This window comes from Rana temporaria, chromosome 9 (assembly GCF_905171775.1).
Source record: "Rana temporaria chromosome 9, aRanTem1.1, whole genome shotgun sequence".
Taxonomy (NCBI): domain Eukaryota; kingdom Metazoa; phylum Chordata; class Amphibia; order Anura; family Ranidae; genus Rana; species Rana temporaria.
The window spans coordinates 48,463,952-48,485,361 of NC_053497.1; the positions used below are offsets into that span (position 1 = coordinate 48,463,952).

The following is a 21,410-nucleotide window of genomic DNA, read 5'->3' on the forward strand; positions in this document are numbered from 1 at the left end:
TTCTACGATAGGCAGCAGAATGTGACACTACACCGGTTCAGCAGGAACTGGCCAAGTTCTGAATTGTGTATGGGCAGGCTGAATGTACCAAGTTGATCTAAGGCTAGAGGTACCTTAGGAGAGCTGACTGCCATAGAAAGCCGGCCATACATGAATCGGCCGTATTTCAATCCATGAATGGGCAGGGAGGTTGTACAGAAGTCGATCTACCGATTAACTTCAGTACAACTGCTATGTTGGATTTTCCCCGCTTGCTGATGAGTGTATTCTGATGGTGGGGAAGTCTCCCCGCTGTTGGAATACAATAATAAATCAGGTGTGTGGATGGGGGAATTTAGTCATCTATGGGCTGCCTAAAGCTGGACATATTCTTTCTTTCAACCAGGGGTTGAAGGAAGGAAAATTGCTTGATTCCCCCATCAACACAGTAAGTCCCTCTCAGCTACTGTATTGTTACAGCGGAATGTTTCCCCGCTGTCAGAATACAATAATCCCTGCTGGCAGCTATAGCAGCCTGCCCATAGATGGATTCAAATTTGCCTGATTCCTGCAGAACATGCTGGATTTCGATCCATCTATGGCCAGCTTAGCTCTTAAGCCTTGTACACACGATCAGTCCATCCGATGAGAACGGTCCGATGGACCGTTTTCATCGGTTAACCGATGAAGCTGCCTGATGGTCCGTCGTGCCTACACACCATTGGTTAAAAAAAAAAATCGTGTCAGAACGCGGTGATGTAAAACACAACGACGTGCTGAAAAAAACGAAGTTCAATGCTTCCAAGCATGCGTCGACTTGATTCTGAGCATGCGTAGATTTTTAACCGATGGTCATGCCTACTAACGATCGGTTTTGACCTATTGGTTAGGAATCCGTCGGTTAAATTTAAAGCAAGATTGCTTTTTTTTAACCTATGGTTAAATAACCTATGGGGCCCACACACGATCGGCTGGGCCATGGGAGTCTATTAGTGATATTACCGCTCCTGGAATTCCCAACCATTATCAAGTGCTCTCGCCTTTCCCCTGCATTCTCCTCCCACTGCCACGGGGGATCTCATGTTAGCTAGGCAGAATAGGTAGCAGGAGGAGGGAGGGAGGGGACATTTTTAAGCATAGATACAGTTAGGCTGGAATTTCACTTTAAAGCATGTGAAAAGGAACCTAGAGCTCCACCTACTGGTTAAAAAAAGGAATACATTTGATATCAATATGCAATTTCATTATTTTCACAAAAAAACAACAACATTTTTTACCTTTTTATTTTATTAATCCTGACCATAATACAGACAATTTGGTAAAAAAAAAAACACTATACATTATCCTTTCATTATTGATGTTGATCTTTGTAGAAAGTTTGCACACCCCCAATGTAAGCGTATTTCAGGGAGTGTTTGCTTGTAATCCTACTGATATACTCTATTTCATAAACATGCTTATTTGGATGACTCAAAGATGCATGTTTATTCCCAAACTGTTCCAAAAGTGATTTCCCGGAAGTTAAACCTTGCCTGCTTGTCTGACTATCCTCTGATTTCACACTTAGGCCAGTCATTGTATCTGGTTTGACAAAAGCAATATCAGCCTGTTTTTTCCATAATGACCATCCTACTGCGTGTTCCATTAAAATGAATGCCTTCTGATGTAGAGATTTTCAAGCATGTTTAAAGATCTCGGCAGCCCTTGCCAGCAGCTGGTGCAGCAGCTAATCACTTATCACACGTTCGTTGGCTTCTATTCTGTGCAAACATCAATAGCATATGGCTGGATTTGCCTCATCCATTGTGAAAAGTCATTCTGTCTGTTTGCCAATGGGATAGTTAGAGGTAGAAAGAGTATTTATAGTAGGCTACTGTGTATACTGTGTAGCACTATCCCCGCAGGGACGGCTGATAACTGGTTCCCCTAATCCTGCACAGCCAGCCAACAAGCATTTTTCACTTCCACCCAGACACAAGAAACAGACTCTGATTTTGTCTGCAAGAACTATCAGCCTTCCTGGCTGCTTGTCCACCAGCCAACCTGGCTGCTCCGAAGACCTCCCAGGGCAAAACGTAAGGTCAAGCCTTATTAGCATTAAACACGCCCCCCTTCCACACATTTGAATTTGGCGCCCTTACGCCCCGCCCGCTTTAGGCTACGCTGCCGTAACATAGCAGACAAGTACATTGTGAATCATGTACTTGCCTAGCTAACTTACGGCGGCGTAGCCTAAACAGGCTAAGCTACGCCGCCGTAACTTTGCTCCATTGTACCTGAATCTACCTAATGGTTTTCTTTGCTCCCTGCTGCTCCTTAGGCAAAATCCCTCCCAAACCGAGACGCTGATGGGACCTTCCCAAGCCAGCCCTAGCCCAGCCTAGAAGCAGAGCCCCCCAGACACAGTTGCCTCCTCCTAGGCTATGGACAGTCTTCTCAGCACTCCATCTTCTGCCCAACCCCTGCTAGCATGGCTTCCATATTTAACCACTTCAATACCGGGCACTTTCCCCCCTTCCTGCCCAGGACAATTTCTAGCTGTTAGCTCTGTCACAATTTGAATGACAATTGCGCGGTCATGCAACACTGTACCCAAGCTAAATTTTTAGTATTTTCTTCCCACAAATAGAGCTTTCTTTTGGTGGTATTTGATCACCTCTGGGTTTTTTATTTTTTGCTAAACAAACTAAAAAAAACAACATTTTTGAAAAGCTTTTCTTCGTCTCTGTTATAAAATTTAGTTTTCTCCTTCACTGACGGGCACTGATGAGGCTGCATTAATATGTAGAATTGATGGCCACTGATATGCAGCACTGATGGTCACTGATAGGCGCCACTGAGGGGGATTAATAGGTGGCACTGATAGGCGGCACTGATGGGCACTAATAGGCAGCACTGATGAGGTACTGACAGGAATTACTGATGGGCATCTGTAAAGGGCACTGACACGTGTTACTGACAGAAACTGATTGCCACTTTGATTGGCACTGATTGGCAATTGACGGGCACTGATTAGCGATTTGGGTGGGCAATGACTGGCAGCTGATGGGCACTGATTGGCATTGTGGTGGGCACTTCTGATGGGGGCTGTGCTGGTAATCAATGTGCTGATTATCAGTGCACATCTCCCTCTGACAGGAGAGTTGCCGATCGGCTCTCCCTGTCAGCAGCAACCGAGGAAAGCTGATTACCAGCACTTCCTGGTTCACGCTGTGATTGGTCACAGCTGATCACATTGTAAATATCCTCCATCAGTGGCTCTTTACCATGATCGGCGATCACACCACCACCAATCAAAACGCTGTACACCCCCCGCACGGTCGTGGCTTATCCTGCTGGACGTCATATGACACTCCGGTCAGGATAACTGAACAACTTACTGGCCGTCATTTTGCTATAGGCCAGGTGGGAAGTGGTTAAGGGCTGACTCAGTCACCCTGCCAGAACATTCTGCCTGGGGATTGGCCAAGCTCCCTCAAGTTTGCAGATCAGTACTCCTGGCCTCCCTCCACTAACTTCTAGAAGTTTCTCCAAACTGCCAGATTCAGTGGGAGGTACCAGAGACCTGCCTCTGTGGAGCCACTCAGCCTGACCTGCAGTAACCCGATCCAATTTCTGGCTCACAAACTAACCATGAGCCATACCATCTGGTCTTTCCCTGACATATAGATGGTATACCACGACAGCATATTTCAAAATTATTTTATTTTTTCATATATGTCACTAAACATGAGATATTTCTCTGTGTGCTTAAAGATTTTTAATCAATGCAACACATTTCAGTATTAAGCCATATTGTAAGGGAGTTTTGATTCTCAACTGTGATTCCCTAAAAATGAGTCTATGAATGGCAGCCTCCTGTATGAATGCACACAGGCCGGCTAAGGTGCGAGCCCACACGGGTGCCCGCATAGCACACCGTTGGTTATGGGGGCATTCGGTAAAAGAAGGGACCCCCAAAAAAAAGTAAGGGACAACTTTGTGCAATATCATTGCACAGAGCAGGTAAATATAACATCTTTTTAATTTAATTTAAAAAAAAAATGCCTTTGCTATCAATTTTAAGCTTGATCTATCACATACAGGCTTTAGCTTGAACAGGAGCAGTGTGTACAGCAAGGTTTTACAAAGCATCTGCAAAACTTTCTTTGTATACACTTCCACACATCTATCCTTTCTATAACACTTAACCTAATTCAGCCTTCACCATATCTTTAAAAATAACTCTTAATCTCATATTAATAGTTAACCCTATATTTAACACCATGTATTAAAGTGATAGTACAGTCAGGTAAAATCATCAGCGGTCTCTTTTCGGAAGCTTGTGTTGAAGCAAGGCAGCATAGAGCACCATCTAGTGGCGAGAAAGTATAATTATATGGCAATAGCAGCACACTGGAACAAGGTTTCTTCTTCATCTGGAAACAAGTTTTGTGCCTTAAAAGTTTCCATAATTTCCACTGCAGTCCAGTACAGGATTGAGCCTAACAGTGTCATATAACAAGAGATCTATAATTGCTTATAATCCTAAGGCAATGGTCTCCAAACTGTGGCCTGGGGGCCAGATGTGGCTTTTTGCTTGCCTTTATCTGGCCCTTGGGGCATTTTGCTTTATACTGATGCGAGACACTATTCCTCCTACTGACACCACCAATGGGGCACTATTCCTCCCACTGACACCAACAAGGGGTAATATTTCTATCACTGACACCAATGAGGGTGCATTATTCCTCCCACTAATGCCGCGTACACCCGATCGGTCCATCCGATGAGAACAGTTTGATGGACTGTTTTCATTGGTTAACCGATGAAGCTGACTGATGGTCCGTCGTGCCTACACACTATCGGTTAAAAAAACGATCGTGTCAGAATGTGGTGACGTAAAACACAACGACGTGCTGAAAAAAATGAAGTTCAATGCTTCCAAGCATGCGTCTACTTGATTCTGAGCATGCTTGGATTTTTAACCGATGGTCGTGCCTACTAACGATCGTTTTTTTTCTATCGGTTAGGAATCCATCGGTTAAATTTAAAACAAGATTGCTTTTTTTTTAACCTATGGATAAATAACCGATGGGGCCCACACACGATCGGTTTGGTCCGATGAAAACGGTCCATCAGACTGTTCTCGTCGGTTTGACCGATCGCGTGTACGCGGCATGACACCAACAAGGGGTAATATTTATATCACTGACACCAATAAGGGTGCATTATTCCTCCACTAAGGCCTAAGATGCACTGTTTACTCCCATGGACTCCATGACAATTTCTACTCCCAATGCCCAAAGCCTGAAAGAACAGTAAACTGGCCCATTGTTTAGACAGTTTGGAGACCCCCTCTAAGGGAATCAGTTCTTTGATTCTGTTATGCACACCCAAAAGCTGGGAGACGGCATGATATAGCATGAGGATGACTTATTCTTGCTTGGGTTCCCTGGCATCACATAATTTGCAGGCAAGATGGGGACACTGTGGTGGGTTCCAGGAATAAAACGGCTTAATAATGTGTTATGACTTGCTTAGCTGTTTAACATCACATGACTCACTGTAAGTTTTCTTGCAGCAATCTGCCTTCCTGGATGCAGTGAGTCTCATGGTTTCTGTGAAGTGCCCGGAGAATGCAAGTGCCGCATGGGATGGCAAGGTCGCCTTTGCGATGAGTGTGTGCGATATCCAGGTTGTCTGCATGGATCCTGCTCTCAGCCTTTTGAGTGCACCTGTCAAGAAGGCTGGGGTGGCCTCTTCTGTAATCAGGACCTGAACTACTGTACCAACCATAAGCCATGCCGAAATGGTGCCAGCTGCACCAACACTGGACAAGGGAGCTACTCCTGCAACTGTCGGCCAGGATTCACCGGTACCAACTGTGAGATCGAGAGCAATGAGTGTGCCAGCAACCCATGCAGGAACGGAGGCAGCTGTAATGTAAGTGAAAACTCGGGAGCCCTGAGGCATACTAGCCCATTATGCTTTCACTATGCAGGGGAAATAAGAGGAAGTAAAACCCATCAGGGTTTACTTCCTCTTTATTGATGTATTAATGATTACAGAGCTGTATTCATTTGTGACTTTTATATCTGCCTAAAGTTCAAATTTAAAGCAGACCTTGACTTAAAGCGGTAGTAAATTTAACCTAAGAAAAAAAGGGTCCCCCCTGCAGGTTTAAGCCATAATGTGCTAGTATGCGCTGCATACTAGCACATTATGTTAGACTTACCTTTCAAAGTGATCCTTCCAGTGTCGCCCTGTCGCTGCTGACAGGGGTATAATCCATCTTCACCTGGTCTTCTTCCGGGTTCGCAAGCTCTGGCCATCTGATTGCCGGAGCCCCGATAACGCCCCAGGCAGGGCACAGAGCTCTGAAGGAATGCCGTTCCTTCAGAGCGCATGCGCCAAAGATGTCACTGGCTGCTGCTCGCTGGAATATTTCCTAGGTGGTGCACGTTTATGAGATAATGAGATATTCATTTTACCTACAGGTAAGCCTTATTATAAGGGTTTACTACCTCTTTAAAATCCATGTTACTCCACCTAACTACCTCCCATATTTTGGGGGGGGGGGGGGGTATGGGTACCCTTTTCTGGCAGGTACATGCTCTCACTTCCACATTTTTCTTACCTAGGCGAGAATTACTTAAGCTTGCTTGCCCCCTTAAATACTGTATAGTGTTTTAGAAACTCCTTACCTCCATTAAATGGCTACTAAACTTACAAAAAAATTTTTTTTTCATTTATGATCACTTATTTTGCTCTTGTACATCTCAGAAATCTGATATTTAATGATCTTTTAACATATGTAGGATATTTGACTTAAAGTGGTTGTAAACCTCTGAAATAAAATATGAACAAAGCATATCCTTCTGTAGTCTGAAAGCTGCCAATCGCGATCTACTCATCAACCGCGGGCACTGCTCTCACTGCAAAGCCGGGAATGGGAGGCAGCACAGTACCGGATGGAGGACGGGAGCTTCTTCAGTTAACCTTTGGGGTTAACCAGCAGGGGCCTGGATGCTAGGATGCTGGGTGAAAATTGAAGTTAAAGTTTGGCAGCTTCCACACTCCATCCAATACTGTGCAGCCTCTTGCTCTCCGCTCTGCAGTACACCTCTGTAAGCTATGAGAGTGCTAACTACTCTGGGGTGTGTTTGTGGAGGGGGTTAATGTGAAGGGGCAAAAAACACTGCTGGGGGGCAAAGGACAATGCTTTGGAGGGGCACAGGACACTGCTATGGGGGGCAGGGGACACTACAGTTGGGGGGAAGGAAGTAATGTAAAGGGGGAGCATGACACTGCATTGGGGAGGCACATGACACTACAGTGGGGGGTGATTTGGAAGGGTCAGAGGGCACTGCTATGAGGGGGGGGGCACAATCCCAATAACCCCCCGGTTACCGATCCCTGGTCTATGTCAACACCAGACAATCCCTGAAGACAGTGCCCCCCCAACACACAGTAGGTGATTTGACAGCCTCAGTCGTAAAAATGTCCTTACAAGAGACTGTGTAGAGAGGGTATGTTCATTCCCTGCACTCAGGTTTCAGATTACACTCAGGTCTGTGCTGTGTGTGACATCAGATCCCTGCCTCTGCCTTCTGAAGCTAAGAAATACTGTGTGTAATGTGTGCATTAGAAGGTGGTAGAGGAGAAAGGACCACAGATAAACGAGTACAACTTATGTAGGACGATTTGTTTAATCTCTGTGTATCTGTGGTGAGGTTAGTCACTTCAGTGGGTATATATGAGGGTTTACAACCACTTTAAATAAAATGTATTTTGAACAAGCCATTTTAGGCTGAGAAAAATTAGTCAATGACATTACTTGACAGGAGACTAGATGTATGCAACAATCTTACTCTTTCTCCATTCACAGCTTTGTGAAATCAATGAAAAATTGCATCTCGTTAATATTTCCACTATTCATTTTTTTAAGCAGGTTTGATTTTTCTGCCATGTATCCACGGCTCATGGCAGACCTGGATCTCATTGCTATGGAACAGTCACAGTTCTGGTCCTCAGATTAAGACAGATAGGTGGCCCAGTAGAACCTTAAAGTGAATCCAACCTCAGGTTTGATACCTCTCTGAGGAGGTTTAAACCTCTCCGACTTGCTGGATAGTTCAAAAATACCTTCAAACTGGAGTGCATGCTTACTAGTCGGAGAGGGCTGCTATGTTTGGAGGCTCCTCAGGGAGGTATGAAGGCTCAGAACCTAATGCCTCGTACACACGACCGGTTAAAAAAACAACGGTTTTCCCGATGGAATTCCTCTCAAGCCTGCCTTGCATACACATGGTCACACAAAAGTCTGGTGAACTTTTGACTGCCAAGAACGCAGTGACGTAAGTCGACAAAATGAAGGTCTATGCTTCCGAGTATGCACGTTTGTTTTTTTCGTCGGAAAAGCATACAGACGAACGGTTTTACCGCCAGCGTTTTTTCCTGACGGGGAAAAAAAAGAGAACCTTTTTCCGTCTGAAAAACTGCGATGGAGCATACCCACAGCCGGGATTCCCGGCCAAAAGCTCTCATCGCAGGTTTTCCAATGGGAATACCGGTCGTGTGTACGAGGCATTAGGCTCAATTCAGTAAGCTATAGGACATGTGATATTTGCCATAATGATCATTAATTTGGGTTATGCAACTTTTTTTATAACAAAAAAAGGATAATTATGGAAAATAATGATGAGTATAGATTAGTGAATTGAGGCTATATTAGAGTCTAAAAATCATACAACATTTTGCAGTTATTCCCATATTTGTCCACAAAACATTATCAGACCTCGTACACACGACCGGGTTTCTCGGCACAAAACAGCAAGAAAACTGCTTCTTGCCGAGATTCTCATGCGTGTGTACGAGGCAATCAGGTTTCTCGTCAGGAAATCTGGCCAGAATCTCGACGAGAAAAAAAAAAGAGAACCTGCTCTCTTTTTTCTCGTCGAGATTCTTGTCGGCCTGTTTCCCGACGAGAAACCCAAGCGTGTGTATACTTACCTGTTGTTGTGGAAACCCGCACATGCTCGAAATTACTTTGACGCTTACACGGCCTAGGTAGGGTGAAACAAGATGGTGGCGGCGGCATCGAATGTGACGAGCGCATGCTCGTCATACGCGATGACGTCACTGCGTCACTGCGGTTCTTTTGAAAGGACAGTCAGTACACTCCGGCGGCAAGAGTTTCTTGCCAAGAATTTCGTAAGGGAAAACGGCTGTTTTTTCCTGACGAGATTCTCGGACGTGTGTACTAGGCCTTACCGTTAACAGGACTTGGTTGCATTACCAGATTTTACCAGCAATCTGCACTGTGCAGGTTGAATCTAGAGTCACCTCTTCAGAAAAAATTATTTATGTATGAAAGTTTGGGTCAGAGAATGGGGAATTTCCATTCAAACCAATTTAAATGAGGCCCATTGTGCGAGGTTCATATATATATATATATTACAGCATATGGAAAATGCATGCAAATCTTCCTAAATATTTGTCTGAACGCAGCACTATGCAGAATTACACACCCATTGCCATAATACATACATATTTCACAGGTACGTATGTACTCTATACATGAATTCTTACATATATCATTATAGACTTATATATATATATCATCTCACCTCTCATCCGTAGATGTAGGACAAACAGTTCAATACTAACCCCATAAACGCACACGGAAGATAACCAAGAGTCATCCAATGCATACATTTCATGGTCTGTATAGATCTCACCTTCATACACCTTGTATGAATCTATACAGTCAAAAAACAAGGAATTGCTTGTCTGTAACATATACATGCTTACTCACAATGGGCCTCATTTATCAAAACTAAAGTGTTTCTGTTGCCCTTAAAGGGGTTGTAAAGGTTTGTTTTTTTATTTTCTAAATAGGTTCCTTTAAGCTAGTGCATTGTTGTTTTTTCTTTGTCTGAATTTCTCACTTCCTGTTCCTCCTCAGTAAGCTTGCCCCCATCATCCGAGTCGTTCTGGCTGGGGGTTAGTCTGCGTGCTCACCCCCTCCCTTGGGACTACATCCCTGTGGGGAGACGCCCTCTCCCTTGTAGTCCCAAGGGAGGGGGCAAGCACGATGACTAACCCCCAGCCAGAACGGCTCGGATGATGGGGGCAAGCTTACTGAGGAGAAACAGGAAGTGAGAAATTCAGGCAAAGAAAAAAACATTTACAAGGGAAATCGAAGGAAAAGGTAAGTAGACCAACAATGCACTAGCTTAAACCTATTTAGAAAATAAAAAACAAACCTTTACAACCCCTTTAAGTAACTTAAGACTTTTTTATGCTACTTTCTAACCTGCCGTGTATAATTACAAGGAAGAACCTGAATGGTTTGCTAAGAACAACACAGATACTGTATTTATTGGCGTATAACACTCACTTTTTTACCCTGAAAATAGAGGGAAAACTGTGCCTGAGTGTTATACACAGGGGGCTGTGGAAAGGGTTTTTCATGAAACTTCCCTCTTAAAGCGGTGGTTCACCCTTATTAACATGTTTTTAGCATAAAATGAGGCATAGTAGCGCGAGCTACAGTATGCCTGTCTTTATTTTTTTATCCCCATACTCACAGTGTAATCGTAGACACAAGATTCCGACTCCCCGCGGGGAATGGGCGTTCCTATGAAGAGGGAAGGTGATTGACGCCCGGCTCTGGCACGTCACGCTCCCCGAAGACAGCCGGAACAGGTCTCGGCTCTTCACGGCGCTATACGGCGCCTGCGCACAGACTATGAGCAGGCGCCGTGAAGCGCCAAGTCCTATTTCGGGTATTTCCGGAGAAGCGTGACGTGCCAGAGCCGGCCGTCAATCACCTTCCCTCTCCATAGGGGGGTCGGAATCTTGTCTCTACGATTACACAGTGAGTACCGGACTAAAAAAATAAAGACAGGCATACTGTAGCTCGCGCTACTATGCCTCATGTTATGCTATTTTTATTAATAGGGTGAACCCCCGCTTTAAAGTTAGGGTGCGTTTTATACCCCTGTGCGTGTTATACGCCGATAAATACGGTAATTTGCACTGAGATACTTTGATAAACCTGGCCCAGTGACATTAATTAATTGTAATTGAACTAACTTTATTCATATGTGTTTATAATAGAAGCATAAGTGAATGTATAATCCTAATGAGAATTCTTTTTTTTTTTATTCTCTATTTCATTGTCTTCCCTTTTCCTCTCCTTCTTACTTTCCCCCACCCTCCTGAACCATCAATCATGTTCCTCATCTTCTAATCATCAAACTATGTTTGGATCAATACAAATCATTCTGTGTCCTGCTTCTGCCATTTCTCAAACCTCCTCCATGCTATACAAACCCAACTTGCTTTTCTCTTTTATAATTGTCTTCCTACCATCCCATCCATTTCATTGAACCCACCCCCGCCTCCTTAGGATTTGGAAAATGACTACAAGTGTGTATGTCCTCGCGGTTTCTATGGCAAGAACTGCGATATTAGTGCCATGACCTGTGCAGATGGTCCTTGCTTTAACGGGGGCACGTGCGTAGAAAAGAGCATCGTGGGAGGCTATGTTTGTCGCTGCCCTGTCAACTACCACGGCTCCAACTGTGAAAAGAAAATCGATCGTTGCACCAACAATCCCTGTCTGAATGGTAAGGCTGGACCGTACCTGTGCAGTATCTTGTTATTCCAAGTAACCAAACTATATTTTAATCCCTTGGCAATGGCTGCCGCCGGCCCTTTTAAGGGTCTGCTATGCTGAGAGGGGCTTATGGCCATGTGACCGCCGTGATTGGCTGTCATATGATTGGAAAAGTCCCGATCTCAAATGGCAATGGGGTACTTTCCGAGAGCCGACGGTCACTGTGCCAGGAGCGTGCAAGGCGCGCGCTCTCAGCACAGCACTGTCGGCGTTATTGCAAACTTTTTATTGTAAATCAGAGGGGTAGATCTGAAATGAGGGAAAGCGTCTGCATTTCCAAGTGCACTTTCAGTGCAATTTCCAGTGCACTTTGCCCTTGTAGTGTAAAGTGGATTTGCCTTTCGTAAAAAACCCACTCTGAGTCTCTAAGATGCACTTTTTATACCCAATTATGTTAGAGCTCTTTCACATGGGGGGGATCAGTGATGATCCGCCCCGTGAACCTCTGCTTGTTTAGCGGGGATCAGCGCCGGCGGATGACAGGGCGGTCCCCACACACTGTGCAGGGACTGCCCTGTCTTTTATCCGCTCTCCTCTATGGGGGGATCGGATGAACACGGACCGTCTGTCCATGTTCACCCAATCCAATCCGCAGACGGATAGAAAAATAGGGTTTTCCTCCATCTGCAGAATCAGAGAAATGCGGCACCGGGTGAGATCGGGTGTCAGCGGATATTCATCCGCTGACACCCGCAATCGCTTAGGGACCAATGTATGTCCCTTTTTCATCCGTACATGAAATGTTGCGCTATTAATGTAGATTAAACTAAACAAACAGTTGATAACAGAGAAGAAAATTAATGAAAATTATATGAGATTGCAAAGACCCCAAGTTTAAAGGGGAATAAAACATATAATTGGAAATAAAGTCTTTGTGGCAATCAAAAATAATTGCAAGCAAGTTCTTCAATGTTGAATATAAATTCATATGTTGAAATCATATGTGGTGACCAACACCACTAAATAAAAGGATGGAGGCTTACCGGATGGCAAGCAATGAAAAGCTTGCGGCTGCAAACCCCAGCCAGGGCCTTTTGATGATCCTCGCAGGGAGATGACAGGGGATGGATGTTGAGGCTTCCCGAACACAGAACCACAGGATTGCAGCGTGTCACACACAAAAAAAACTTAATGGTGAAGTACAGCAGGACCAGCGCATATAAGATATTCGTGACTCAAGGGACCACCACCACCAAAACACCCTATGAATGGGAGGCTTACCAGATCATAGAGCAGTATGAGCATGTGGCTAAACCCCTAGCCAGGGCCTTTAGAATCCCAAGCGACGGTGATATATCTTAAGGGTCCTCCGGTATATTATGGTCAGTGGATGCATAGAAAAAATGATAATGCCCACATGGTGAAGTATGTTGACTCAATGGTTTTAATAAAAAAAGGTTAAACACTTACAAGGTAAAAGCAGAAATGGATAAAAGCCGGCCGGCTCTAACAAACGCCCGTCCACACGGAACGAAGAACGTCTTGCGTCAGCAAGACGTTCTTCGTTCCGTGTGGACGGGCGTTTGTTAGAGCCGGCCGGCTTTTATCCATTTCTGCTTTTACCTTGTAAGTGTTTAACCTTTTTTTATTAAAACCATTGAGTCAACATACTTCACCATGTGGGCATTATCATTTTTTCTATGCATCCACTGACCATAATATACCGGAGGACCCTTAACCTCCCTGGCGGTATGATTCTGTCAGAAAAAAGGTGCTGAAAGCGGTACCATTATTTGCAAGGAAATTTGGCGTTTTATATTGTAGGTCTGTAATTTTTAGAAATAACTCACTTAAATCTGACCAAACAAGAGTCTTGTAGGCATCCCAGGTATGACATTTTTTTAAAAACAAAATTATAAATTATAATATAATAAATAATTATAAATAATTATAACAAATAATAATATAATTATAATAAAAATTATTCAATAATGTAATCAAATTAAAATCACTGAAATTTGCTCAGTTGCAGAATTGTTGCTGTCATTATTTTTTTTTTTTTATGACGAATTTCCCCACAAATCGCTATCGCACAATTCTGCAAGTGATTATAATTTATTATCGCTGTTTTTTAGCTGATCTAAAACTATTTTTGACATAAAGGGACACTTTTGGTTGCTATGGACAATCTACAGTTTGCAGGGAGAAAGAAACGTTTTTATTATATAAAATGACATGCATGACACAGGACAGACCACTAGGGACAAGGGGGGTGTGTTTTTTTTACATACAGTACTGTAATCTATAAGATTACAGTATACTGTATGTAAAGTGTTTGTTTACGTTTTTGAATTTGGCGCCGTTCTCCGTCCCCGTGCGTCGTAACGTCGCAGGGAACGGAGATCGGCGTCACACGGAAGCACTATGTGAATCGAGCGAGGTCCCGCTCGCTCACACAGCGCGGTGGCATCGCTGGATCCAGGGACAAGGTAAGTAAAAAGTGCCTGTGGATCTAGCGAGGCAAGCCCGTGACTGACACGGGGTTACCGATAGTAGCAAGAAAATCTAACCCCGTGTCAGTCTCGGGAAGACCGCCAGGGAGGTTAAGATATATCACCGTCGCTTGGGATTCTAAAGGCCCTGGCTAGGGGTTTAGCCACATGCTCATACTGCTCTATGATCTGGTAAGCCTCCCATTCATAGGGTGTTTTGGTGGTGGTGGTCCCTTGAGTCACGAATATCTTATATGCGCTGGTCCTGCTGTACTTCACCATTAAGTTTTTTTTGTGTGTGACACGCTGCAATCCTGTGGTTCTGTGTTCGGGAAGCCTCAACATCCATCCCCTGTCATCTCCCTGCGAGGATCATCAAAAGGCCCTGGCTGGGGTTTGCAGCCGCAAGCTTTTCATTGCTTGCCATCCGGTAAGCCTCCATCCTTTTATTTAGTGGTGTTGGTCACCACATATGATTTCAACATATGAATTTATATTCAACATTGAAGAACTTGCTTGCAATTATTTTTGATTGCCACAAAGACTTTATTTCCAATTATATGTTTTATTCCCCTTTAAACTTGGGGTCTTTGCAATCTCATATAATTTTCATTAATTTTCTTCTCTGTTATCAACTGTTTGTTTAGTTTAATCTACATTAATAGCGCAACATTTCTTTTTTCTTTACTTGTTTTTGTGTTTGTATGACACTGTCGTGTTGCAGCTAAGCTAGTTATTTTTAGGGTTTAAGCGCGGTATTTTTTCTTTTTGTCATCATCCGTACATGGATGGATGAAAAAGCAGACATACGGTCCGCCCGTGTGAAAGAGCCCTTACTGATCTGTTAATTAATTAATTTCATTAGCTACAAAATGTTCCTTAAGCTCTTTCTTGTTAGTACCACATAGACCCCTTTCACACTGAAGTGCTGCTAAAACACCCACTAAAGTGCCAGTTTTTGCGGTGCTTTAGCAGCGCTTTTCAAGCGCTAGCGGGTGCTTTTTTTAAGGGCACGTGACAAAGTGACCTTAAAAAAACAACAAAAAATGCCTGTTTTGTTGCGCTTTCAAAGTGCTTTTAAGGCGTATTTTTGAAGCGCCAAACATGCCCCAAAGATGCTGCTTGTAGGACTTTTTTTATCGTTCCGCAAGCCCACCGCTCCAGTGTGAAAGCAGTCACTCAAATGAATGGGAGGCAGTTTTCAGGTGCTATTTTTAATGCTAAAGTGCCTGCAAGCCACCTCAGTGTGAAAGGGGTCTTAGTTTGGCTGCTTTTTGTTGCCCTGTCCCAACTGCTGCCATCAATTTCAAAATGTATTTTCTTAGAACAATACATTTTCTTAGTTTAAACATTTGAAATAATTTCTAGTTTCTCTTATGAATAAATAATGGTTTATGAGATTTGCAAATCATTGCATTCTGTTTTTTATGTTGATTTTGTTTTTTTTGGCCATTGCAGTATTTCATAAAGCACTCTTATAATCCAGAGTATTTGTTAACTCTGCGCTACCCAAGTTGACACACTGGGGTTTATTTTCTATAGCTAGAGAGGGCAAAATTTGTCACATTTCTGCATAGAAAGCAATCAGCTTCTAACCTCAGCTCGCTCAATTAAGCTTTGGCAATAAAACCCGGAAGCTGATTGGTTTCTATGCAGAATTGTGACTCATTTTGCCCTCTCTAGCTTTAGTAAATAAACCCCACTAAATTGAATGTTGCTAAATGTTATACTGATATCATTATTTTGGCTTAATTTAGGAGGCCACTGCCTGGATGTTGGACGTAATGCAATATGCAAGTGTCGGCAGGGCTTTACCGGAGCCCGGTGTGAGATAAATATTGATGATTGTGCCAGCAATCCGTGTGCCAATGGTGGGACCTGCGTGGACAGTATCAACACTTACACTTGTTCTTGCACTCTTGGTTATGGAGGAAAAGACTGTGCTCAGCGAGTTGATGCCTGCAGCTCCAGGCCCTGCCTTAATGGAGCCACCTGTTACACTCACTTTAGCGGCCACGTCTGCCAATGTCCTATGGGATATATGGGTTCCAGATGTGAGTTCCGAGTGCAGGAGCCAACCTCAGCTTCCTACTATGCTGATCCCCCTTCCAACGTAGCTCTGGCTGCTTGCTTAGGTGTGATCACTTTTTGTTTGCTAGCCTGTGGGCTGGTCCTGCTGATGAGAAGCATCAAAAAAGGTCTTAAAGATCAGAAGGGGATAGTGACCAATGATCTGGAGCACAAAAACAACTTGAAAGAAAAGGAGCCTTTCCTCATCTCACCGCCTCATTTCAAGATGCCCAATCAGGACTGTTTGAGGGAGAAATCCCGAAGCAAGCAGAAGCTCCTGCCAACATCCGATATGGAGGAGGACAGAGATGGGCAACGGTGAGTGATAACTAACCTAAGATTGTTAAGGGAGAACCCTACCTAGTCAGGAAAACAACCAACAAATAAACATATGTAATACTAGCTTACACCAATCAGCCATAACCTTATTACCACCACCGAATGTTGAGTAGGTCCCCTTTTGCCACCATAACAGCCCTAACCCATCAAGGCATGGATGCCACTAGACCTCTGAAAGTATATGGTATATAATATCCAAAATATATAAGGATCTAAATGAACACAATACACAAGACAAAACACGTCAAATGTCACAGTGGGAATCGGATCTGAATGAGTCCTTCTCCACAGAACAATGGGACACTATGATTAACAACTTACGAAAGTGCACAAAGACAGCCTCCATCAGAGAATCTGCCATTAAACTTCAATACAGGTGGTACCTCACCCCAGACAGAATTAATTAATTCTATCCAACAACCTCTCCCCTATGCTTCAGAGGATGCCCGGTCCAGGGCTCCCTTATTCACACCTTCTGGGATTGTACCCACCTCAAAACCACATGGCAATAGGCTAAAAATAAAATAGAACAAATTACGGGTAGAAGCATTGTACTGACACCTAAAACGTGCCTCCTTTTCTATCCTATTCCAGATATCTCTATAGCCTACACTAGGCTAATACACACGTTGTTCAGCTCAATACACTGGGCCATAGCTCTTAACTGGCGATCTTCTACTGTGCCATGGTCCCAAATTATGAATCGCATGCCGGCCATCAAGCTATCGGAACACATTCATCACACCCTATTTGACACTATGGACACATACGATAGAAAATGAAAACCTTGGGATCTCTCTCTGTTGATTCATTGAACTACAATATAATGTGATTGGCCTTTATCGTCAAACAATCTCTCTAGGTTTTTGTGCCTCTACAATAAGTAATCAATGATTCTATTATACATCCCATAGATTGTTCCCCTATCTTTTATATTACTGCTACCCATATATTATGTGATGTATACTGCCCCCTTTTTTATATGTATATGTCTTACCAATGTACGCTTAAATTGTATTGAGACTTATTTTTTTTCAATAAACCGTTTTGTAAACACAAAAAGTTTAAGTTGCTATATAAAAACATTAAAAGTTTAAGTTGCCATATAAAAACATTAAAATTTTAAGTTGCCATATAAAAACATTAAAAGTTTAAGTCGCCATAAAGCCCCGTTTGTTTTTAAAATCCCCAGACATTCCTTATCAGTAGATTGTCATGTGTAACAAGTAGATTCCTTGGACAAGTAGTTTTAAAAAATAAAAATAAAAACAGAGTTTACAATAATTTTAACAATTATAGCTAAATCTGAAGTACTTTGACACAGAATATGTACCATATTTCTGTTTCATTCTTATTCTTAGTTATTTTTTCAAAACTGTAACCATTTAGGACGTGTTATAAAGATTGGTAAGCAGAAGTGCCACACAATTTTAGTCTGTTATTCTTTATTTAACCTGCTTCTATAATAACTATGTCAATTTCTTTTTTAGAACAAAGACAGATTCTAGAAACTGCAATGCCCTGGGGAAAAACCAAGATGCTCTCTGTCACTCTATATACCTGCTCCCCGGCTCCTCAGAACAGTGTGTCTTTGCAACAGAGGTAACAATCCATTCTTCCAAAGCATTATTATACTCAATTGTTATGTGCCACCTGTTTATACATATGGGAGAGATTGTTGAAAAGTACAGGAAAATTGGGGCAGCAGATCATGAAAAGTAATATCATTTTTGTACTCTCCATAAAATCCTTTTGAGGGGTGCATTGAGGGACACCTGAAGTCCTTCACTTTGAGTTGTACTACCACTTATATATTGGAAAACAAAAAATACTGTAGACCATCCCAGAAAAACCCTCATACTATGTAGCAAAGCAGTAGTGAGAGCATGATTTAAAAAAATACAAAGGGGTGGAGCCCTTCATGGACTCGTAAAAAAAGGGATATGGTGAGTAGAAAAAGCCTATGTTCTTCTCATCCATTGAGGGACACAGGAAGTCCTGCACCTCTGGGATGTCGAAAGCCATCCAAGTGAGGGGTGGGCTACAGAGAAAACAGGCCCCCAAAAAACAACAAAAAACAAAGAGCCGCAAAGACCTTAGGCATCAGAGAAGACCATAACATCCACTTAGTGGAACTTGGAGAAAGTATAAACAGAAGACCATGTGGCAGCCTTGCAATTCTAGGAAACAGTTGCTTGGTGCTGATTTAGTAGATTGCACCTTGAAAGAAAAGAGTAGAGCCTGGCCATTGAGACCACAAGCTTGGTTAATGGTCTGTATGTGCTACCTGGTGACGGTGTAACAAGAAGCTGGCACACCTTTACAGGGACCATACAGGATGACAAAAAGGTAATCAGTCTTGTTGAAAGAAGCTGTGTTTGGATAAAAAATACACTCTCACTGCTGGAACCACATCTAGACAATGGAGGGATACCTCCTTTTAGTAAACTGAAACCCATAAGAGGGATGGAAGAACAATGACCTGGTTGAGGTGAAAGAGAAATAACCTTAGGCAGATAGGAAGTCCTGGGCCTCAACACAACCTCATTCTTATGCAAGACCAGAAATTGTTTCTTCCAGAAGTAGACCGCCAGGTCAGACACTTACCTCGCACAAGTGATGGATAAAAGGAATACCTCCTTATGGATGAGGATAGAGAGAGAAGAATGTCAAGTGTCGGTTTCCGAAGTGCAGACAGAATCAGATACAGACTCACTGTAAAGAGAAGCAAGGTTATGGAACTCACACAATTGGTGGTTTCAGTGGGAAGTGTCACTAATTAAAAAAATACAACTCTTAAGATGGACATCTTATTGAACACAAAATACAGGGAGGTATATAGGGAGTGGTAGAGACATCCACACACATTGAACTAGATGGTCTGGAGTCTTTATTCAACCTTGCCAACTATGACTCTATTGCCTTGTACACACAACGTTTTTCACGATGGCATTCCTCTCAAGCCTGCCTTGCATACACACGTTAAGGCCAAATACCACCCGTCCAAAGCAAAGTGACGTACAACACAAACAACAGGACTATAAAGGGGAAGTTCCATTCAAACGGCGCCACCCTTTGGGCTGCTTTTGCTGATCCTCGTGTTAGTAAAAGTTTGGTGAGAGACGATTTGCGCTTTTCAGTCCGTTACAGCTTGACGAATGTGCTATCTCCATTCCGAATGCTAGTTTTACCAGAACCGTCTCATACTGGATTCTGAGCATGTGTGTTTTTTTTTCCCCTTGGGAAAGCATACACACAACTGGTTTTCCAGACGGGAAAAAGACCCCACTCTCTTTTTTTTCCCCCGCAGTTTTCTCGTCTGGAAAACTGCGATGTAGCATACCCACGGCCGGTATTCCCGGCCAAAAGCTGTCGTGGCAGTTTTCCCGATGGGAAAACCGGTCGTGTGTACGAAGCACTAGAGTTTATCAAATTTTGATTACATATATAACAGCTGTTGCAATGTTTTTTTTATTAGCCTGCCTAGTACTGCACATTACAAAATAAGTTAAACAAAGTCTTACATTAATTCCTGTTCTCTCCTTCCTCAGGTCTAACCCACCTCCAATACAAGAACCTGACCTCCGTCTGTACAGCTCAAGGAAATACTACCTATCTCTTCTTCACTTCCAGTAAACATTTATTTATTGAAATATTTGGACGTGTACATATTTAAATAGATGTATATATATTTTTATATTTAATATCTGCTCTGCTGCTAATAATAGAACTGCAATTAAAAAAAAAGCTAATTTCATGATACCCCAAAGACAAGATTTTTAGTTGCAGTCTCCATCTGCTGGGCTTTGTAGGATAAAAAAAAAAGAACACTTTTTGTTCTATGTAACAAGACTGTAAAAGAGACCAAAATGTCAAACGATTCAAAAGATGAACGCCTCATCGTCTCCAGCTTTGGCAATTTGCATCAAAATAAGACTGATGGACCTTTGCTTTATTTATTCAGGAAGCGTCAAGCACGTCAAGGGTGCTGGTTTTGATCCAAAGTGTTTTAATTTATAGACTGTATATATGTTTATAGTCTTCCTACCTTCGTAAACAAAAAAAGAAAAATATTAAAAACTGACTGATTAAATGTATATTTATGCTACCCACAAAACGCTCTTTTGTTATGTAGTCATGTGCTTAGGAGGAGCTTGATTTGCTGTAGGTTAGTATGGAAAAAAAAAAAAACATGTTTTTATTACAACTTAAGACAGAAGTACTCTAAACAAATATATAAATACCCTTTTTTTCCTTTAAGTGTTTGTTACCCCAACATTTCATATTCTTGATATGTCCCTGTTGTATCATGTATCCTGATCTCTTTGTATTGCTTTCTTTGTGTGAAATTCCTGGTGTTCCTGACAGTCCCTCTGCTTTCCTATTAAACACTGACCACACTAAGCAGGAGAGCAAACTGTGGTCAGTTCTCTAGCTATGCTGGGTACTCGGAGTACTCTCCTCCAATGATCAGACTTGTCCTGACATGCCCCCCCTGGACAGCCTTTCACTGGGAAGCTCAGTTCAGTGCACTGTTCCCCCCCCCCCCCCCCCCCCACGTCTTATGCAGCTGAGAACATAGAGAATGTGATCACTTATAAAAAAGGAGAAAAAAGGTGTTTATAATGTTTTTTGTATCTTTACTCAAATTTTTTGCGTTTCATTCCTATTTTAAACTGAATGGGTTGTATTACAAGGTGATCGTTTACAATCATTTTAAGTATTTCTTGTTGTTGTGAAATAATGTCAAACTAGAGTCCCGGGGATATGCAATTAGCGGACCTCCAGCTGTTGCAGAACTACAAGTCCCATGAGGCATAGCAAGACTCTGACAGCCACAAGCATGACACCAGAGTCAGAAGCATGATGGGACTTGTAGTTTTGCAACAGCTGGAGGTCCGCTCATTGCATATCCCTGAACT

At 42.8% G+C, this 21,410-nt stretch overlaps 1 protein-coding gene across 2 annotated transcripts in view; it reads left to right on the forward strand.

Annotated features, from left to right (window-relative positions):
- The window catches only part of LOC120913450 (delta-like protein C), a 35,862-nt gene extending 15,060 nt beyond the window's left edge, over nt 1-20,802 (forward strand). Inside the window, exons 5-9 of one of the 2 annotated variants that reach the window (XM_040323376.1) lie at nt 5,543-5,904; nt 11,378-11,597; nt 15,837-16,467; nt 17,979-18,090; nt 20,040-20,802. In XM_040323376.1, coding sequence (XP_040179310.1) covers nt 5,543-5,904; nt 11,378-11,597; nt 15,837-16,467; nt 17,979-18,090; nt 20,040-20,045 — 1,331 coding nt within the window. In that variant the 3' untranslated portion in view covers nt 20,046-20,802. Of the gene's footprint in view, nt 1-5,542; nt 5,905-11,377; nt 11,598-15,836; nt 16,468-17,082; nt 17,570-17,978; nt 18,091-20,039 lie in introns of those variants that run through there. The other variant, XM_040323377.1, reaches the window with a different exon arrangement.
- The last annotated feature ends 608 nt before the right edge of the window (nt 20,803-21,410 follow it).